Source organism: Peromyscus eremicus, chromosome 4 (genome assembly GCF_949786415.1).
Source record: "Peromyscus eremicus chromosome 4, PerEre_H2_v1, whole genome shotgun sequence".
NCBI lineage: Eukaryota > Metazoa > Chordata > Mammalia > Rodentia > Cricetidae > Peromyscus > Peromyscus eremicus.
In genome coordinates this window covers 99,652,147-99,675,340 of record NC_081419.1, presented here as the reverse complement: position 1 = coordinate 99,675,340, position 23,194 = coordinate 99,652,147, and the positions used below count along the sequence as shown (strand labels likewise).

The window sequence follows — 23,194 nt, the reverse complement described above, 5'->3', positions numbered from 1 at the left end:
AGCTGCACTGTTCATAATTCAAGAGTATGTATCTCAACACACGAAACTGATTAGAAAAATACCTCCATTTATAGCACAAATCAGACTCAAATTGGGGGCCTCTGAGTAAACTTTGGGAGATACAGGGCTGAAGAGGCAGCAGACCAGACAGCCCTGGGGCCCATTACAAGGAAAGGCAGCTTCTTCCTGAGAAATTCTAACTATAATCCTTGAGGAGTCTACCAGGTTTTTCTGTGAGCAAGTCCTTCACTACAAATCAGAAATGAAAGTATTGGTGTATCTTCAACTCAAGGAAGACGAAATGGAGTGCTCAGACAATTGCCCCAGCCTATGTTTGTAGAAAGGACTGAAGTGACTTTCAATTTAGAAGTATTAGATTAAAAGAAGTCAATCAAGCAGCCCAGTACTGAGGGCACACACCTGTAATCCCAACACTCAGCAGCCCAGTACTGAGGGCACACACCTGTAATCCCAACACTTAGCAGCCCAGTACTGAGGGCACACACCTGTAATCCTAACACTCAGCAGCCCAGTACTGAGGACACACACCTGTAATCCCAACACTTAGCAGCCCAGTACTGAGGGCACACACCTGTAATCCTAACACTCAGCAGCCCAGTACTGAGGGCACATATCTGTAATCCCAACACTCAGCAGCCCAGTACTGAGGGCACACACCTGTAATCCCAACACTCAGCAGCCCAGTACTGAGGGCACACACCTGTAATCCCAACACTTAGCAGCCCAGTACTGAGGGCACACACCTGTAATCCCAACACTCAGCAGCCCAGTACTGAGGGCACACACCTGTAATCCCAACACTTAGCAGCCCAGTATTGAGGGCACACACCTGTAATCCCAACACTTAGCAGCTCAGTACTGGGGGCACACACCTGTAATCCCAATACTTAGGAGTAGGAAGCAGGAAAATGGGAGCTTGAGGCCAGCCTGAATACAGAATAAGTGCCACAAGACCCTGTCTCAACTAATAAAGCAATAAAAGGTCAAATAGAAAACTGGCCTGAAGAAGAGCAGATGTGTGCTCCTTTAGTTGTTAGAATAGAATCAAGTTAGCCATAAATTACCTTCTTACATTACTGGACTGATACACCTTGTGAGTACTTTGCTTCAATATTTATACGTAAGGTCATGAGAGACACTAACCTACATTCTCTTGTGATGTCCTTATCAAGTCTGGAATCAAGAAGTCACACACAGTTTCATGTTAAGTTACACTGGCTTCATTAGGAAACTGGGGGCTAGCCTCCATCATAGGCTTTAGAAAAAATGTGATACACGAAGTATCACCATTTCTATTTTTATGTTAATCTGAATTCCCCACCTACATCATAGGCTCCTTAAGGCCAAGAGCTACCTGCCTAATAAGAGGTTCTGTACCAAATTTCCCATCTTTTACTCTGGACTTAGTAAGATTTCAGTAAATCATATCCCTTTGACCACAGCACAAACTATCATCTAAAACAAAGGAGCTCACACTACCGAGCACGAGTGTGAGGATTTATAACTCATTTCCACTGGATTTGCATTGCAAGCAGGGCCACAGATGTGAGGACCAGGCCTGGGCCTCACCTTCAGGGAGTTGCCTGGTCCAAGAGACTTGTCCCATTATACCATGCCCTGCTGAATCCAAAACATCTGGTTTGGAGCAAACACATCAGCACTAGAATCTCAACAACTCCAAGTGACTTGTCTTTGATGACATTAAATAAATTATCTAGCTTCAGTATTTCCCCTGAAATTCTGAAATAATAACGAAACCTGCCTTTAAAAGCTGCCATGGGTGGGCTGAAGAAATGGCTCAGCAGTTAAGAGCACTTGGCTTCTCCAGAGGACCAGGGTTCAATTCCCAGCACCTACACGGCAGCTCACAACCGTCTGTGCCTCCAGTCCCAGGAGAAACTGATGCCCTCTTCTGGCCTCCACTGTGCACTGCACACATGTGGCGCACAGAGGCACATGCTGGCAAAACACTCATACACGTAAAAATAGTAAATAAATTTTAAAATGTTAAAAAGAGACTTTTTTTAAAGCTGCCACAGGTAGGAGATGGTATGTTCAATACATCTAGCAGCTTAAGACTGATGGAGAGAAAAGGCATTTTTTACATAAATTCTAACATGGGATTTTAAGGTCACATTTTTCGGTTCTAACGCCCAGACCCTCATCTCCAAAGCCACACTCAAGCTTTTCAAACCCTTTCCTGGCTGAATCACTTTCTTCTCCATATAACACAGTCTGCCTTGGCATTCTTCCCACAACCCGTACTCTTACAAAACCACACAGTTACAGATTTTCCCCTGACCAATCTCTTTCTTTCTAGTCTTACCTGTTTTCTTGCTAAACTTTTCCCTAAAATCTCTGAGGAAGGTCAGTGAGTTGGAAAAACAAACCCAGCCCAACTGGCCTACCCCTGTGGAGTGGAGAAGTTAACATCATTCTTGTTATAAAAGCAGAAACCGAGGCAAGGCATCCTCACAAGTTATAGATAAGTTGGCCACAAAGCAGGAGAAGGTCTGGACAGCATTGTTCTGTACACTAGCAAATACGGTCTCCGGATCAGGATCAAGACAGCCTTCTACCCCATGAAACATGAACACATAGTAAGAGACAACAACAATTCTGAATTTGGCAGGGGGTGGTATCTGCCCTGAATTTTCATCCTTCGGGTATTTTCAGTGCATAGAGTAAAAACAGTGAGTGGGGCTATGCACGTGTGGAATACTTAGTATCTATCACCTGCATAATTCCAATTAATTCTTTAAATACTGGATAACATTGAACAGATTGTTGCATGCAGATCAAAGTGTGGAGGCCTCAAAACACTGTAGTCTATCAACGATAAAGATCCACACACATAACCAAAGCTTAGAAGGTAGCACTCACACAACACAAACATACTTTCTGTGGTAGTTATCTCAAACTACTCAGAAACGCTGACCCACATCCTCCAGCCCACCTTTCCCAATTGTTCTGCTTGCCTTCGTTTATGCTAAAGGTAAGCATGAACCTTAGTCTGCGGAGGGAAATCGGGAGGTGGGGGTGACCTGAACAGTCTCTGCAATTGCACACCTTCCCGTCGTCACATCACCCGAGGGAACCCTAACCCGTAAATCAGTAACTCGGCTCCAGTCTTCCTCTCAGCAAAGAGCAAAACCAGAGACCCAAATACCGTGCCTTAAGTGAAAGAAAGGGCTCTTTTTATTGATAAAACTATGTGGATGGTTTTGTATTTACATTACTAACTTAAAATGTCAAACCTATTTAAATCCAGGCCACCCATGGCTAAGACTGAAGCTCCCCGAGTTTTGTACAATGAGCACATGGCTTTAGTCCATGTTCAACACTTAATTAGGAGATTTTTTTTTTCCAAGATTGTTCTGGAGTTGCCATCCTCTTAGAGGCCAGCTGCTGCAGCACATTAGCAGTCAACATCTGGCTGGAATGTTGTAGCTACTATTTTTCTTAACTATTATGTGGATGAGGTTTGTGTTATTCTAAGCAAACTGCAGCACCGTCATTATGTGGACTTCTAAGCATAATGATTAGTGACAGAGCAAATCGGCTGCTGATTTCTCTTATACCATGTAGCAAACTGCTATTAAAACATTCAATTTTTACTTGAAACTTTTGGATAATTGTCAGATTCTTTTTGTTTTATAATATTTTAAGCTCAAGGTCTCATCCTTAAGGCCAAGAAATATTTCCCTTAAATGTAGGTAGCTAGACATACATATACAAACAGCTATGTATACACACACACACTCTGTGTGTGTGTGTGTGTGTGTGTGTGTGTGTGTGTGTGTGTGTTCTTAAAGGAAATGGCCCCTGTAAGTGGGCAAGGTGAAATCTTGAATACATGTGTTATAAAAACCTCAAACATTTCACTTCCTGGGAACTTCAGTGGGTCCCCATACAGGATTTCAAACCTCAAAAACACCATTCAGCATAGAACATTGCCTCGTGCCTATGCAACTAATTTAGCCACTAGAAACTGTTCCTGTAGATGAGAGTCGTTACTGGGAATTTCAAGAGCTGCACAGGAGTCCAGGCTCGGCTGACCTATACGTGTAAATCTGGCCCAGAGGATGGTTTTAACGCATGTGGGGGCTCCCTCTGCCTGAAGCAGCCTTGGGCTGTGCCCAATACTTGAAAGCAGAACTCAGCTTTTGCGTGAAGTCCTTTGTTTAACTTTTCTAAGGAACCACAGTTTCAACCCTATTGATAAATAAAATACTTGACATCTTGTACAATGAATGTTCAGCCAGTGAAGGTGGTCACAATCTACAAGCGTTAAGTGCCAGAGGGGCTTTCTCATTTCTCTTCTTTGATTAGCGTTTCGCCCCATGGTGTAGGGGACAGTTGAGAGGGCACTTCTGAAATAGCCAGTGTGGGGCATCTCGCAGTCTGTAGCTCAGAGCCCCCTCCTCCCCCCGGCTTTCAGCCAGAGACAGTTCTGCACCACACGGTTCCCAACCACCTCTCAACTTACCTCCCACTACTCTATCCCTCCTTCACAGCCCCCATCCAGGGGGCGTCCGTCTTCCTCAAAGAAGACAAACTTCTTTGACCTCTCTTCCACCTGCCTGGGTTCTCAGCCTCTCCCTCAGGCCTCCCTTCAAACCCTCCCTAGATAAAGCAGCAGCTTCCCCTGCTCACGGAACTCATGTTTCCTCACAGCATTTGGGTACATTCTGTGTCCCCTCTATACTTAGTACCCAAGGCCCACCACTAACAACATGGGAATTTCACAGGAGTGGGGGTTTCCTGGATTTGTGTACAGTTGTATCTCCGATGTCTACAGCAAAGCCCAGCATACAGTAGGTGTTGGGTAAATGTCTCCAAGTCACTATCTCCAGAACTTAGGAGAGTAAATTTATGCAGTGCCTGAAAAGTCTATCTTCCCTGGCGGCTCCCCTCAGATCCAGTGCTGTTCCCGCGAAAACACTCCCTGTTTCACCTAACCAACAGGATTCTTGATAACAACTGCAAGTTTCACCACCTGCGTCAATGAACCACAACCTCCAGGGAAGGTTTTTATGCCCAGCCTCTCTCCTGGGTTACTTGGAATTGCATGGATTATTTTTAACAAGATGCCAAAGACATGCACACAAACAATGTCCGCTGGTCACTTCAACCTTCACCAACCACAGCTGCCCCTTGGGCTTCAATACGGGGCACGCAGCACCGCCCACACTGTTCTTCTCTCCTCCCAGATCCTCCATGGTACATCACTTGCTTAGACCACCTTACCATAAATTCAGAATGTGTGCCTTATCCCACTCAGGAAGAGGAGAATTTGTGAGTAGAAGCCAGCCTAATACACCGTGATGCCTCTAATGAGGAATTAGCTGTAACAGTGTCCCAAGCCAGCAAGCGGTCTCCAGCATCCTTACAAGACACTTAGTCCTTTGTGGGGTCCAAAAACAGATAAAAAGCTACATCATGAGATAAGAGAATGCAGGCGTGCCTTGTGAATACCCCAGCGGTGAATTTCCCTGCACCGTCAGTCTTGACCTTTGATACTTAAGCTTTAGCAGTGCGGTGCTTAGTGTTCCCACACACCACAACTAAGGCCATTGCCCATTCAAAACTAATCCAGACTGGCAGATACCACACTCTATCTATTCCCCATTCCCTTATGTTTTAGATTGTATCAGCTTTATGTTCATCAGCAAACAGTCATTGTGCAGAAACCTTGAGTCTTGCTGTGAGTGTGTATGTCATGGACTTTGACATGATCATCTTCTCTTGTCCCCACTCCTGCTTCTTGCTGGTCCTCTTCCTCCTCCCACATAGACACTTCTCTGCTTTCAAGTCTTTTTTTTTTTAAATCTGGCTTCTGCTTGAGGAAAAAAAATGTGGTACTTCTAAAGCTGGCCGTTTCAACAAATTTGAAAATCTCCAGGTCTATCCATTTTCCTACAAATGACATAAGTTTTTTCTTCTTAATTGCTAAATAGTACTCCCCTGTGTGTATGTGCCAGGCATGCTGTACCCACTGAGGTGTCTGTTGCTGAACACCTCAGCTGATTCTATAACGTGGCTGTTGTGAATAGTGTTATAATTCATGAATATGCCAGTGTCTCTACTGAATGCTCACTTCAGCTATATGGGGCCTGTCTTAGGGTTTTTATTGCTGTGGAGAGACACCATGACCCCAGCAACTCTTATAAAGGAAATCATTTCACTGAGGTGGCTCACTTACAGTTTCAGAGGTTCAGTCCATTATCATCAAGACGGAGAGCATAGCAGCATGCAGGCAGACGTGGTGCTGAAGAAGTAGCTGAGAGTACTACATCTTGTAAGCAACAGATAGTCAACTGAGGTACCGGGAGGTATCCTGAGCATAGGAAACCTCAAAGCTCAGCCCCATAGTGACACAGTTCCTCCATACCCACTCCAACAAAGCCACACCTCCTAATATTGCCACTCCCTATGAGATTATGAGGGCCAATTACATTCAAACTACCACATGGTCTATCTGGATCATAAGATCATTCTATTTTCAGCCTTTTGAGGGACCTCCATACTTATGAGCACAGCACCATGCTGACTTACATTCCCACCACCAGCACTTAGGGTTTTTTCTTTGCCCATCCTCACAAGCCTTTGTTGTTTGATGGGCATTTCCCTGATGAGTGAGGATGAATGCACTTTTTAAAGACATCCAAATAAGGAAAATCTACATTCACATCCTGAAGTGTTCACACTGTGCAGAGTCCCAGGACACTAGGTGTCAACAGAGGAGACACAGGCATTGATACACAAGGTAGCTGCTGGTTACAGCCTCATTCTCTGTTTGATGTTCAGAAAAACTGTGGTTTCCCTTCTACTTCTGTGGTGTCCCCAAAGATGAAATTTTACTCTTTTCCTAACACTGCAGGAAATTAGAGGTGCTGAGCTAAGGAACAATACATTATAATCTTCCCATTTAAAATAATAAGAAATATGCTCCCAGTTAATGCCTTTGCATAATAGGCCATCTGGGGTTTTGGAATGGACTTCTGTCATTAATGGGAGATGCCTGTATTCTCTTCGATCCTTTCGTCTAAAGCTCCAAGAGCCTCTCCTGAGCCTTTAGGATTTGGCCATGTCCCAGTGGTCCTTGTTCTCAGTGTCTAATCTTGATGCACTGAGTCCCGTTGTCTCCCCTTCTTCCAGTTTCTTTCTGCTCCTGGTCATTCAGGCCATCCATTGCCTCTCTTCCATTTCATGCTATTCATTTCTCCTTCCCATTCTTTCCTGCACCAAAGGGTGAGACATGTATAATCTAAAGGAGCAAGTGGAGCACAGAGGCTCGGAACAATAGAAGCCTCCAGCTGGCACACTCCTCAGTGATGCTTCAAATAACCAATGACTGGACTGGTTAATCCTAAACTTTGTTTTTTATAGACAGGTCTCACTATGTAGCTTGGCCTGGTCTGGAACACTCTATATAAACCAGGCTGGCCTCAAACACATCAAGCTGCCTGCCTCTGCCTCCCTAGTGCTGGAGTTAAAGATGTGTGCCACCATGCCCAGCCACATCGTCTTAAAGTCTGTTGCTTTCTTAGAACAAGGAACAAGGATTTGGCCTCTTTACCTTTCCCCAAACCCTTCCCACTATTCTCAATGACATTATGCCAAAAATCTTGATTAAAACTTTCTTCCTTATGTCAATTATTGAGACTACTGTTTATGTATACACCAAATACTTGGGGGGGGGGGAATCTTGCATGTCTAGTCTTTTTCTTTTTCTTATATTTAATAACTGTCTAATACTTTCATTTGCCTTGTACTGTATATCCACATAAGCCTCCTGAAGCCCTACACAAGCTCTATAAAATCTCTCAGACCCTTTCACTTGTGATTACATTAGATTTCTTGTCTTTAACAGTTAAGATGTAGAAATTCCACTTCTTCCATCCCACTTTTAGTTCGTTCTGTGCTGACTCTGGTCCACCAAGTGACCTGAGTGCTGGGCAGGGCTCGTCACTCCTTCCTGGACTTTTACTTCCTTTCTTCTCTCCCATGCCATCTTCTTCCTTGGTTTGCTCCCAGATTTGGAAGGCGGGGGGGAGTTATATCCCTCCAGCTTTTCCATGTTATAGGTTAAAAATGTTTATTCTATTCCCCCAGCTGATTATTTCATTTAAACAGGCAGGCAAAGTTAAACGTCACTGACATTTTAAAACATTGCTGTATTGGCCATTTTGAGGAGTATTTCCACTCCTGAACCTTCAACTATAATGTCTTCACTTTCTTACTGTTCTAGCTCCTTAGTCTTTACTCTTTAGCTCTTGAATTTCAAAATCCCCAGTGGCAGCTTTGGTCTGGCCTTCCTCATTTATTATGCAAATACCAGGGAACCCTTTTTGAAACATTACATTTGATTATCTAGTGTATGGAGAGTGGATGTGGAGGTTCCACAGACACACAGTACCATAGCTTGGAGGTCAGAGCCAAGCTTCCACGAGTCTATCCTCTCCCTCACCGCAGGGATCTGGGCACTGGGAGGGAGCTGGCAGGCTTGGCAGCCTCTGCCCACTGCATCTCACTGGCTCCAGTGAGGGCTTTTCTCTCTGTCTCTATTCTGTTAAGTCACGTGCGGTTTCCCCCATCCACTGTGCATCTTTGGATCTTAGAGTCTCAGGTTATTTACATCTCTTTGGTTTATCAAAGACAGAACTTGTATTTACATTTCTTAATTAGATTTGTTGTTTTTAACTGCATTTAAATGCATTGTCATTTGGGGGAAATAGTATTACTTTCAATGGCTGCTCTCACTGTTTCTTCTAAATAGTTGGAATTTTCTGGAATTAATTCACAATTTTCCTTGTTTTTCGCTGGCTTATTATCCATTCCTTTCATTTCCTTTGCTACCAGATAATTTCTCCAATCCTTTTATTTGATTTTTCTATGTCAGCTATTTCATTTCCCGTATCTGAAGGTTTTGTCACTTGTTCTTCGATCAGGCACTTAGTGTCTTCTCATCAGACTGAGGACACAATGTCTTCTTCCTTCTAGGCGTTGTCTGTCCTCGTTAACTCCTCCATTTTTTCTATTTTGTTCTGTGTGCTTCGTCTGAGATGTTTTCTTCCACATCGGACTATCCCCTGGTGCCTTATCATATTTCAGAGTGAGACAGTAAAACACAAAGCTTTGGAAATCACTTGTCACAGGGTCACATTGCATGTCACGGGGTCGTGTTAGAGAACTGTCACAACAGGGCTCACCGAGTTCCCTCTGAGGACACTCTGGCACTCCCAGTAAGGTGTGAGTTCATAAGGCTGCCAGTGTGCTAGAGCCAATCTGAGCACAGGGAACTAGAAATTTCACTGTTCGGAAGCAAAATACCTTTTAATTTCCCTGTTACCAAATCCACTTCCTGCCTTGCCTTTCTCAGTGGTCAGTGTCCTTAAATGCAGGAAGTCTCTGATGTCTCTCACACGGACTAGTGCATGTGGGGTGGGATGGTCCCAGGTGAGACAGAGCCTCAAGGGTCTAACCAGTCCTCAAATAAGAACCTCCTCACCTCACCCGACCCCTGTCACTCTGCCCTGTTTCTTCCTGTCCTTCCCTGAGACTGTGGCATGAGTCAGCTTGCTTCTATCTATGTCTCCTCCTGTGCCACTTAGCTTTGACCTTTCTCCATTCTGCTAAGTCACACGGCATTCTCCCGTCCACTTTCCATCTTTGTGTTTTGCGGTTTCAGGTTTATCAAAGACAGAACTTGTATTTATGTTTCTTAATCTTCCCTGTTTCAGAAAGAAGACTGAGTGCAGGATGGGGAAGGAAAGCATAGCTGTTCCTTTAGTCTGACATCCTGAAATCAGGAAAGGGCATGCCTTCCCTTTCCCCTAAGGACGCTCCTATGCTGTCTACGCTGCTGCCACCCACCACTGCCATTCATCAGCTCTGCTCTCTGGAATCCATATGTCAATAGGCATCATTTTACTAGCTTCCACCCAGAAACCTTTAGTTTATTAATGAACTAGTAACTTCCACATCTACATGCAGTGAGCGAAGCTAAATGGCAGAGTCAATGTGAATAACTAGGAAGGCTTCAGTCACCAATCCTGTGGGACCTAATATCCTTACAAAACGCACCTGTTACCCCTATCTCTGTCCTCAGCCCCTGCAGTCCCACAGTACACTCTGCCCCTCGAGATGGGCCTCTGCAGACAGCCCCCCATTCATATGCATTTATGTCATTTCCATCCATGTTACCCGATTATTCTCTTGTTGCTAGACTTCAACAATGCTGCCCCAAAGCTGCTCCTCACCGTGCATGGCTTCTAACTTCACCAAGGTAGTCTACCCAGAGCATTCCCCAGACCTGTAACCTCTACGAATACCTCCTTTATTAAACTCACATCAGTCCTGTTCTGGGCACCATCTGTTTCTTACCAGGGTACTAACTGAGACACAAATAAAATGGAAGACCATGAACTATCTCGTACCTACAGCCCACTGAATTCTTATGCTTCTGAGGTTGTAAGAGCCACATGCATAGTTGGCACTTAAAGACTCCGAGAAATTATGTTTTTCCTTTGATTCAAGATTGTCTCACTCTAGGCAAGCGAACAAAACAACAACCAAATCTCTCTTTATTGTTATGCTTCCCTAAAAAATATAAAGACAAATATGACCAGGACAAGGACAGCTTAGACTATCAGGCAGAGTCGGGCACACATGTTGTTCCCTCTATGCTAAAAGCACTGGACTCAGATAATATTGTTAAAAATATATACATTCGCTACTTTTTAATTGGGGAAATAAAGACAGCCAAATTTAACTCTCAAAGCTCAAGTATTTCTTTTTCTTTCATCTTTCTTTGCTTTTCCCTTGGGCAATTATATCAAGGGTCAGAAAAATACAGAAAAAGAATAAGCTTCACCAATTCTCCCATTTAAAAAAAAAAAAAAGTGACGTCCTTGAGCCCTCCCTCTGGGGAGTGGAGCCTTCCTTCTCTGTATGCACTGACAGATTTTTAGATCCAGTGAACTTTCCCTTCCTCTACCCCATAGAACCTACAACCCATTCCTGGTCTATGACATGGAGACTCCTTGGGCCGCACCTCCTTGGCCTCTTGGCAGCAGCTTACAAGGCTGCCACTCCCCTCACAGAGGATCGTCTCCCTTGTCCTGCTGCCTCTCCTCTCACACTGCTCTTCGGTCCCCTCAGCAGACTGCCACAGTGCACATGCCTCACTCACTCTTGCTCCCAGCACCGCGTCTTAGTCCTCTCCACTTTTCGGCCTCCCATGCCTGTCTTCCCCCACTCCAGAGACTTCAAAGTCAGGAAAAGATGGACACTCCTGCAGGCCAGTATGCCGGCAGGAGGACTGGGAGTCTGGGAACAGCCTAAGACACCCTGTCTCAGAAACTAGAGCTAATTGTATAACTGATGATCCTCAAAAGAACCTGACCGCCAGAGGTATTGCTTCACAACTGAGAAGTTCTATATGCCTAGGTTGCTCAGGCCACAGTGCCATCTAGATCCCTACTCCAAGGCACCACACATAGCCAAGAACTTGAAAACAAAATCTTTGACTCTTTGTTGTCCTCTATCCCCACACCCAATCAATGCCCACGGCCTACTGGTTCTGTCCAAGATGGACCTTAGGCTGAATATCCAATTCCTCCCATTCTCATCGCTACTCCTGCACACTAAGCTACCTCTTTAGAGCTAATAGTGTTACTTTCAGCTTTATCATACAGCCATTGAGATCTTTCTAAGATGCAGACACAATCATGTTACTCTCTTCCTAAAATCAAACCCAGAAGTGGTTTCCCTGCTACTATCTAGATGAAGCTCAAATTCCTCAACATCTCAGTATCTGGTCTCCAGTATGATCCATTGACTATGGGTTCCAGCCAAAATGAGCATCTTTTAGTTTCTCCAACAACCCATGATTATTTTCCTCCCACTGTGCTCCTTTCATCTGCTAACACAGTTATCTGATGTAGTCCCATCATCATATTCCCTGTCTTCCTTTCTTCAAAAAATACATAGTAGAAGAGGTTGGGTGTGGTGGCACACAACTTTAACCCCAGCACTTGGGAAGTGGAACCAGGTGGACCTCTGTGAGTCTGAGGCCAGCCTGATCTACATAGTGAGCTCCAGGACAGCCAGGGCTACATAAAGAGACCCTGTCTCAAAACAAAACACAGTAGCATTTACTTCACCCATTGATCTATAGTCTGGGAAGTCCAAAATTAAGGGGCTCCATCTTGTGAAGGTACTGTTAGTGTTTCTTAGCTAACATCGGTAAGTCTTTAAGTCCTTGGTGTCTCGGCTTAGATATGCTCTCTGAATCTAGGTTAGACCTGCCCCTCTATGACACTTCTTAACCACATCACATCCTCTTATAGTTGCTCTTTATCTGTGTCTATTAAAATCATCCTTAGCATAGCGAAGTAAGCATCTATTTAATTCATCCATACTACAGTACTTCCCAGCGCAAGTTGTCACTTAACAATAATGGTTAAATGTTGTGGTTTAGATAGGAAATGTTCCCCCAAAGACTTGCGTGTTGAGGGCTTTGGTCCTCAGCTGGTGGTACTTTAGAGAAGTGACTAGATCATGAGGGTACTGACCAGATCAACAGACTAATGTATTAATTAGATTGATTAGTTCATGGCTGAATGAGCTATTAGGTGCTGGTGCCTGGTAGAGAAAGTGAGTCACTAGGAGCATAAAATTGAAGGCTGTATCTTATCACCAATCTCTCTCCCTCCCTCCCTCCCTTCCTCCCTCCTTGTCTACCATGAACAGCTTTACTTTATCCTGCTCTTGTGCCCCATATTCTGCCATACACAGATGGACAACAATACAGCCAGCGAATTGTGAACTGAAATCACAAAAACTGAACTAAATGAGTCTTTTCTCCCTTAAGCTGTTCATCTTGGGTATTTTGTTACAACAATGAGCAGACTAAAATAAATGATTACTAACTAACTATTAGATTAAAAGTTGTGCCAGAGGAGGCATAGTTCACATATAAATTTTTCTTTCTCTTCTCAAATAATACTGCAGTAAGCAAGCAAGCTAACTCTCCTGTGAAACAAGCCTGTTTATAACAAGGGAAGTCTAAATCTTTGTTTTCTTCTTCATTTCTCCCTTTCCCATATATAAAATTTTCACTATAAAAATGTAAACACACTTTTTACAAACTAAGAATACAGCTAGCTTTCTCTTGATCTGCCTAATGCCTAGTCTGTTCCCAAACCACCTGTGAACTTCAGTTTACATGCACAGGTTTAAAACAGTGGTTCTCAACCTGTGGGTGGTCATCGGATATCTTGCATATTTGATATTTACATTACAGTTCATAGCAGTACCAAAATTACAGTTATGAAGTACCAACAAAAATAGTTTTATGGTTGGGGGTCAGCACAACACGAGGAACTGCATGAGGCCACAGCATTAGGAAAGCAGAGAACCACTGGTTTAAAAGAACCTGCAATAACCTTTCACTTGAAGCAGAACACCCAAGTACTAATTAAATCTTAGCACACCTGCTCTGAAGTGCAAAACCAGAGATTTATGCAAACTTATAAAGGCGTTCTGACCTCAGGTAGGGTTCAAGTTTCCTTAAGGTACACTTCCTTTTTGAAGGAATATTTTTGGAATTTATTTCAGTGACTAACCTACTGATATTAGGCATGCATTTGGTTCCTTTCTTATCTATTCCATATGCTTTCTGCCCACTACCTGTCAATACTTAAGGTTTTAGGTGAAGAAAAAAAAAATCCTGGCCCACTCACAAGGCCTAAAATGTCTTGCTCTGAATGCATCTTGTCAATAAGGAGACTTTTTTAAAACGACACCCTTCTATTCAAGCTCCATATATAATCCAAGAGCAGCTCACTTCAGTCGTACAGTCCTGTTAACTGGCTGTCTGGAGACGATTAGCAGCCCTACAGTGACCAACCATGGACAGAACATGATAGATTACAACACTTAAGACAGGTTTTCAACATCAAGGAAGACATTCTTTCTGACTTTGCAATGCAGACACTGTCTTGGAGGTTTTGGGAGGTTAATGTCACAGGCACTTACCTTGGATAGACTCATTCCCAGCACAGTGAGAGTCACTAAGCCAGCACAGCAGACCAGAGCACTGGAGCTGGAGAGGCCCGAACCTGGAGGTATATTTCCATCTACCAGGCAGTTCATTCCAATCAACTTACTAAGACCAAAGTGTTCCTAAGAAAGAGCGAGCAACACAGCAAGTCACTTCAGTGTTGGATTCAAGAGGCAGTAGAAACTTCTACCATTCCACAGAGCGAAGGAGGTCCACCAACAGACACAAAGTCGTTGTAGGAACTGGTATAATTCAACACAGTAGGAGCTACCCATGCCGTCTGATTGAATGACACTTGCCCAGAGGATGAGGCAAGCTGAAGATGACTTTTCATTTTGTTCAATGAAAAGTTAGTGATTCGCTTCCTAAATTGCCTTGAATGATTTTTCTTTGAATATCACCTGATGTGAACAAGTACAGAAAAACTATAAAGCAATCAGAATTCAGGTTGCCCAGCAAGGCAAGAACTCCCCAATTACCACTGAGTAGGCTGAGCTTTAGCCCGACAGCATCTGGTATGAAGTCTAGCCCAAAAGCAGCTGTTTCCTGGTGTTTGGCCTCAGGAGGCCCTCTGAAGAAAAGGAGCTCCAACTCCATCAACTTTACTTTTCATGGAGAAAAACATAAGTACTGGGAGGTTAAGAGACCTTCCTGGAGATCACACAAGGGACACTGGGAGACTCAAGACTGAGACTTTCCCAAAGTCTCGCAAAGGATGCTGGGAGTGAGACTCAGGACTGAATCCCAGTTGAGGACTTCGCCGATGTGGAAGCTGGGGCCAGCAGTGTCTCTACCTCTAAATGTCTGTCAGTTATATGAGGAGATTCAGAGTTTGGGGGGAGTTATAGATAGAATTTAGCCATCTGGTAGCTTTAAAGACAGCCAGATTAGAATGTAGGTGTAAACGATATTGAAGGCCCCAAAGGAGGCAGGGAGATTTTCTACAAACAGGAAAGCCCAATTAATCCAGAGTCTGGATTAAAGGTAGAAATCTCTAATGCACTTGAACTGATGTGTGAAACCAGATTGGGGTGATATCATAATCTTCGTTTAGGATTAAAAATAAACCCAGCACTCCCTCCTCCTCAACAAGAACATGGACTTGTTCAGAAACTTCTCAAATAATTCAAGACCAAAGTATGAGAAACTATTACATTACCTAATTATGCATTTCATCATACATATTCTTCTAGGGAGAAATTTCAATAAGCAAGTTAGACCAGCCAAAGGAACTACAAAACGCTGCAAATAAAGACTGGTTTTGTCCTTAATTTTTTGTCCTTTTTTCTTCCTTGGCAAAAGTCATGCGCCACAAAAGACAAGAGTCAGATGTGCTTCCTGACTCCAAGTCATCTAAAACACTCCTTCCAGAAACACAAACAAATTATACACTGAAGACGACGTACTGCTGCCAACGCCCCTCCACACAGAACATCAGGCAGCCCACTCCAAAGCAGCAGTCCTCGGGGAACGCTATACATTTCACCATAAACGATCCACAGAGTGTCTTGAATGTGAGTCATACTTACAAACTTAGCACGCAATGTTTAAGTTCAAAAGTCACAGCAGACTGAAAAACACACATGGGTTGTGCCAAGTACTGTAATAGCTCTATCCCAAAAGGATAACATGTTCAATTTCACATAAACAGATTATCCCTTGGATCTTTCTAGTATTTTAATTTGAAGGTTTCTGGACTGGCTAACACTGAAATAACTTTTCTGCCAAAAGTTCATTGTACAAACCTGTGTTTTTGCACATAAGTTGTCAAACCAAAGAGGAAGGCTTTAAGCCCTTAAAAGGATCCAAAACAATGCAACAAAACATAGATAGATAGATAGATAGATAGATAGATAGATAGATAGATAAATAGATAGATAGATAGATAGATGACAGCTAGATAGACAGACAGACAGACAGATAACTTTACCATATGGTGCAAAAAGGCGTGTTGTTTCAAGCAAGGTCAAATTGCATTTGCCTGACCAATGCTTCCAAATACTCTAATTCCCACTAATGTGGATGACAATCCAGATGATTTGAAGATTTAAAACAGGCCAATAACTTTTCCCAGAAGTTATTACCATGTGTCTGGAAAAAAGACATTCTCAAGAAATGAATGCTGCACTCCTAGGCCAGACCTCCAAGGTAGAAGCACAGGACTACACATCCCAAGTTACTCTGATGGGCTTCTACAACAACCATATCACTGAGTCCTAAGCGTCTCATAACAGTTTCAGATAGGACCTCCAGACCACTTGGATCACAAACTCTCAAAAATAAATAAATAAATAAATAAATAAATAAATAAATAAATAAATAAACACAAAAGCATGTTTACTCGTTTTCTCTTGATTCACAAAGAGAAAAGGTCTGTTTCTTAATATCCTTTATCTATGATGTTACAAGAGTCACTACAGCTAAAATAATTATTGAGTAGATGTTAATTTTAAAAATAAAAGAGCTGGAGAGTTGACTCAGTAACTAAGAGCATTTGTTGCTCTTACAGAGGAGGACCTGGGTTCAATTCTAAGCACCACATGGTGGCTTACAACAATCTGTAACTCCAGTCCCAGGGGATCTGATACCCTCTTCTGGTTTCTGTAGGCACCAGGCATGCATGTGGTGCAGAAACATGCATGCAGGTGAAGTACCCACACGCATAAAATAAAAATAGATGGATTTTTTTTAATTGTTAAAAAATAAAATTAACACAAAAACAAACATAAGAGGGGTTCTGAAAACAGCAAGTTTTGGTTTTCCATTTGTGCTTCATACATTCTTAATTATGAGAAAAAATGGAAACAGTCCATTGTCCTGTTCTTGCACACAACACTGGGATTTTAAATTGAGATTAAGTCGATGTTTCTAGGAAAGTGCTTACATAATGCCTTTCCCTATATCCCTTTTAGTCTCACCTGCACAAGCAGGAACAAGGCTAGCTGCCATTCTCAAATGCCTAAGGGTTCCAGCACCATGACATCCTTGCAACAGCTCTTCATTGAATAGCAGTGACATCATTTTACAGATAAAGCCAAGACTTAACTCAAATTAGCAAAGCTGGATCAGGCCCACATTCAAATCCATGGCTGTTCTAAGTCCTATTCCAGTACACTCCTGTATATCCCAAGAACAGAATGTAACTACTAGGACAATCTCTCTTCGTGGCATATTATTGATGCATAACCAGTCAAATGAAAAATCATGACTTCCCCCAGTACACGCAACTCAGAAAGAATCATGCCTTCCCCACTCTCAGAAACAGAAGTCAGCAAAATACAAGAAGAGCATCAGTACTGAAAGGAGACCAAAAACATAATAGAGTAAATCTGGAATAACATGAATATCATCTAATAGGCTAGTAGGTGTCAATTTACCTGGATTCCTTTAAATCCACAAAGGAAGTAGTTGTGCCATAGAGGTTTGGTTTTGTCGATATGGATGTTATTAGCACTAGTACTGAAGTCTCTGGAAAAAAAAAAAAAAAAGACCCATTAATTTGTTTGTATTCCTTGAGAGACAAAAATCAACGGCTGACTGCTGCCCTCTTGTGACAAAACAATGATACTGAGTATTCTTTTCTATTTACTTTCAATGTATCTCAGCCTCCTGCAAACAGCGACACCTCCAGCTGCTAAAGTTGAGAGAGGATGTTGTAGTGGCCTTAATGACTAATCTACCTCTAATTGGCCCTTTTTATTTCCAAAATCAGATAGGAAACAGCATGCTTAACATAATCTACATCCATTTTTCTCTTTCATGTCAGTCCTCATTCGCTGGTGTAAAAAACCACATAAGCGCTTTATCCTCTGGGCCTGCTACTCAGCAGATGCCCGGTAGAAACAGAAGTACTCAAAGCTTTCTTTACCCTGCATTCTCTGATACCCATCCAATTTGACTATCTGTATGATTTAATAAAAAGAAATAACGAACAAACTTTATTTTACAGGGTCATGACCCATTGGGGAAAAAAATAAGACCTCCTGATTTTACACTGATATAAATTTACAATTGAATAAACAGCTAAATGAAAAAAAGGGGGAGACTAGTTTTCACAACAAAATGCCAGGCCCGGCGAGATGGCTCAGTGGGTAAGGTGGTTGTCATGTAATCCTAACAACTGGATCCCCAGAACCCACATAAAGAAAGACAGAATTGACTCTACAAAGTTGTTCCCTGACTTCCACACATGTGCTATAGAATGCATGCCATACATGCACATCACACACAAACACACACACACACACACACACACACACACACACACACACACACACAAATGATGAACAAGGTATAATGCCAATTAACCAATATAAAATAATGGAAATTTAAAAATACTGCATGTGAATTCCATGATAATGGTTTCATCAATGGATGTTTAGAGAATGAGGATTTAATTTAAAAAGGTATTTACATAGACTCAAAGTATTACCTCATTACTACTAGCAGATACGTATTAACTAGAAGAAGAAACAGTAACTCTGTGTTAGAGAGTTTCTGGTTCAGCACAGCAGTGGTCTGCTTCGCTGAATTGCTCAGAAAAGCCTAGCTCTCCATACCTGCTACCTACACATGCCTTCCCTAACACTTTGAGCTTCCTTCTTTCTTCATTTTCTATTTTCTGGAATAGTTCAAAAAGCCTCCATATTGGCTCTTCTTTAAAGGTCTGATAGAGTTCAGCAGTGAAAACTGGTAGGCCTGAACTATTTATAATATTTTTATTAATTCCTTGAGAATTTCATACAACATATTTTGATTATAGTCACCTCCCCACATATCTCCATAACTCCTCCCAGATCCACCCCACTTCCTCAATCCCAGCCATTTTATGTCCTCTGATGTCTTTTTAATAACCCATCAAGTCCAGGGTGTGCTTCCCATTTATCCATTAGTGTGGGATCATCCATGGAGCACAGTCAACCTACCAAGGGCCATATCTAAAGAAAACTTGCTTTCCCTCCCCCGGAAACCATCACCACAGTTCCTCAGCTAGGGGGAGGGACTCTCAGTCTCCTCTCCAGTCCACGCTAGGGTGTTGGCTGACTTCACCTTCCGCAAGCAAGCACCGCTGCTGTGTGCTCCTGACTGCAGCAGTCCCGTCACATCTAGAAGACAGTTTCCCTCCAGTTCTCCCCAACATCTAGCTCTTAGGATCTTCCTGATCTCTCTTCTGCAATGGTCCCTGAACCGTGGGTAGGGGCAGTGGCGACATAAATGTCCCATTTGTAACTAAGCATTCCGCCAGCACTTATTCTCTGCACTTGGATCAGCTGTGGGTGTCTACATTACCTACAGTCTACTGTGGTCACCCCATAACATTTATGCCTCTGTTCCATCCACGGCGTATCTTTCCACACCAGCAGTTCACAGGGCTCACGCCTGGGGAAGACTGTTGATGACTCTTGTTCCCTAGCAGTCTACATAGAATCTCCTACTACTAGCAAAGTTAACCAACTGGAAGGTAGTTTCCTGGTCAGAGTCAATGGTATTTCTTCATGTCTTATGGTCAAAGTGTGTAGAGTCTTCAGCAATAGGTCTTACCAAAGCCTGGACTTCTATTAAATTGAAAATGTTTTTGTTTAGTTGAGGTTTTTCTGGGGTTTGTTGTTGTTTTGCTTCTAGTTGCTGCTTGAACTTCATTGCTTGTTTACCAATCTCTACAAGCTGTGGCTCTCATCTCAGTTTAATTTGGGTAGATATATGCATCTAGAGATTCATTTCTTTCCGATTTTCCAATATCATAGTCTATAAGAGCTCTAAAGTATATTACAACAATTTACTGAATTTCACAGGTATCTACTGCAATGTCTTTCTTTTCATCTCTTACTTTATTAATTTGGGCCTTTGCTCTCTTTCTTTTGGCTAGTTTGGCTAACAGTTTATTGCTCTTGTCCATCTTTTCAAAGAACTCTTTGTTTCATTAATTCATTGTCTTTTTGAATTTCCACTTCATTAATTTCTGCCTTGATAATCATTTCTGTCCGTCTACTTATGTTTGATTTGACTTGTTTGTGTTCTTCCAAGGCCCTGGGATGAATTAAGTTAGTTATTTGAGATCTGACTCTTTTCTATTTTATTTATTTATTTCCCCCCTCTGTGTGTGTGTGTGTGTGTGTGTGTGTGTGTGTGTGTGTGTGTGTCCACATACCATGGCATGTGTGTAGAGTCAGAAGACAGCTAGTGGGAGTCAGTTATCACCCTCCAGTGCATGGGAGATTGGCCTCGGGCTGTCAGGTTTGATAGTACTTTGATTTTCCCACTAAATTATCTCACCGGCCCTTCTCTGATTTTAATATATGCACTTATAGCATTAAACTTCCTTTCAGGACTGCTCTCATGTATCTCCTAACCGCATTAATTAAAGTCTGAGTATACTGTGCTAGTTTGGCATTGTATGGTAGTAATATCAAACACCTGCGACTGCTCTCCCAGTTACTCTCCCACTCAGAAGAATACAGAGAGCTCCTGGGCTGAGAAATTATTTTCTAAACTACACATTCATCTCCACCACATCCAAGTCCCACTTGAACATTGCAAATACTTCAACTAAAAGAATATAGCAGCAATAAAAAAAAAAAAGCAAAATAGCACCAAACACAATGTAGTAACATAAGAAACACACACACATTGCAAACACTTCAACTAAGAATATAGCTGCAAAAAAAAAAGCACCAAACACATGGATCCCAATGCAGTAACATAAGAAACACACACACACACACACACACACACACACACACACGCACACACACGCACACACACGCGCACACACACACACAGGGTAAGATAACACCTCTAAAAAGCATTAACCCTATAGTAACAGCATCTGGTGTGAGTAAGATAAATGTTGGCAGAGTTTTGAGAAAATGAACACTTCTGTACTGTTTGTAGGAATGGTATTTGGCTCAACCATTTTGGAAAACAGTGTGGTGTTTCTTCAAAGAATTCAAAACAGAACAAGCATATGATCCAAGAATCCTTCTGCTTGGTATCCATACCCAAGGGAAATGAAATCAGTAGAAACATCTGCTATCCCCATGTCGGGTTACTCACAATAACTAAGACATTTAGAAACAGAATGACCATATAAAGTGTGACAACTATATCTTCTGTAATTTGAAAATCAAATACATAATATAATCATGTACTACTTAATAACAGGGATATAGTGTAAGAAACGTATCATTAGCCAGTTTTGTTGCTGTACAAACAATACAGACTATAAAGTACTTACACAGATGTAGATGGTTTAGCCTACTGCACACATATATATATTTGGGATAGTCACCACTACTAACGTACCTGACATGCTATTATACTTGTGGTGGTTTGAATGAAAATGGCCCCCGCAGTTTCATTCATTTGCATGCTCAGTCCCCAGTTGATGATCTGTTTGGAAGGATTAGGAGGTGTGGCCTTGTTGGAGTATGCCTTGGAGGAGGTGTGTCACTAGGGGTGGCTTTGAGGGTTCAAAATTCCATGCTAGGTCCAGTCAATCTCAATATCTCTCTTTCTCTCTTTCTCTCTCTCTCTCTCTCTCTCTCTCTCTCTCTCTCTCTCTCTCTCTCTCTCTCTCCCACCACTCTCTGTGACTGCTGCCTGTGGACTAGGATGTAAAGCTTTTAGCTACTTCTCCAGCACCAGGCCTGCTTACTTGTCCCCATGTTCCCTGCCATGATGATTATGGATTAATCCTCTGAAACTGTAAGCAAGCCCCCAGTTAAATGCTTTCTTTTATACAAGTTGCCTTGGTCATGTGTCTCTCCCCAGTGACAACAGTGACTAAGACAATACTGAACACCATAGCTGACTAGAACACAGTGATAGTATTTGTGTATCTGAACCTATCCAAACAGGAAAAGTTCAATAAACATATTATAAGTGTAAACAATTGAAACTAACACACTAATACTGGAAACACAACATAAGAGGAATATGCAGGACAGAAAGTTGTGGTGAGTGAACCAACAGGAAGACCAAGACTATAACTGCACATGACTCTAGATTTTATAAACATACACATAAATGACATCACATTTATCTCAAAAGTTCCTTCTCTGATAAACTAACATTGCCTTACTATAACTTGTTTTATTTATCAACATTTTAATTTTTGAAACTTTTGACTCTTTTGTAGTAATTCTTGGCTCAAAATGCAAATGTTATAAACAGCAGTAGTTTTTCAGCTCCTCATATTCCCATGGGGCCATGATCCTATGCGTGAGCCATCATTGACCAAAATACTGCTATGCGGCACCAGAGTGAACAAGGAAGCTTCTGTAGAAAAAGCAAAGCTGGTTCAGCATTGGAAAACCCACCAGAGTAATCCACCAAATGTTTGAAGACGATGGCGGAGACTGCACAGATATTTAATACAATTCAGTACGCATAACTGACTTAACGTTTTAGAAAATTAAACTCTTAAACTTGACAAAAGATACGTTCTAGAAACATCCATTACACCTTAGACTGAGACTAAAGCTTTGGAGAAAACAGACAATACAACATAAAATCATAGAGTGTAAACCTACTGAGGGATATAGGTAAGTAAGCAATGTGCAACATGGTAAGAGCCTTCGACAAGAGAATTAGACAGTGCCACAGTACCGACGAGGAACAGGTAGCATACACCTGACTTTGTTGAGACAGTCACCTCAGCAGATAATCAACACTTTCTGTGCAAGAGCAAAATTACTTTCATGTTTGCATAGCTTACTACTCAGTAGTTGAGACAATGTCTAGCACATGACAACTCTTGAATAAATGCTTCCTTTCTACACTTATTTATTCACTCATTCTTCAATAAATGCTTCCTTTCTACACTTATTTATTCACTCATTCTTCAATAAATGCTTCCTTTCTACACTTATTTATTCATTCATTCTTTCATTTACTTACTATGTATGTGTGAGAAAAAGGGTGGGCATGTATGTATCATGCCACAGTGTGGAAATCAGAGAACAACCTGCAGGACTCGGTTCTCTTGTGTCATGTGGGTTTCTGGAGGTCAGTTTCAGGTAAGGGCACTCAATACCCCTGAGCCATCTTGCTTGCTAGTAAATGTTTCTTCAGTGAGTGTGCAAATGAACACAACAAATAGAC

At 42.2% G+C, this 23,194-nt stretch overlaps 1 protein-coding gene across 4 annotated transcripts in view; it reads right to left on the bottom strand.

Annotated features, from left to right (window-relative positions):
• Galk2 (galactokinase 2) overlaps nucleotides 1-23,194 on the bottom strand; it is a 115,020-nt gene that overhangs the window by 72,183 nt on the left and 19,643 nt on the right. For all 4 annotated transcript variants that reach the window (XM_059261314.1, XM_059261316.1, XM_059261317.1 and 1 more), the window contains exons 4-5: nucleotides 17,470-17,560; nucleotides 14,068-14,214 (exon numbers count right to left, since the gene is read on the bottom strand). In XM_059261314.1, coding sequence (XP_059117297.1) covers nucleotides 14,068-14,214; nucleotides 17,470-17,560 — 238 coding nt within the window. The remainder of the gene's footprint in view (nucleotides 1-14,067; nucleotides 14,215-17,469; nucleotides 17,561-23,194) is intronic.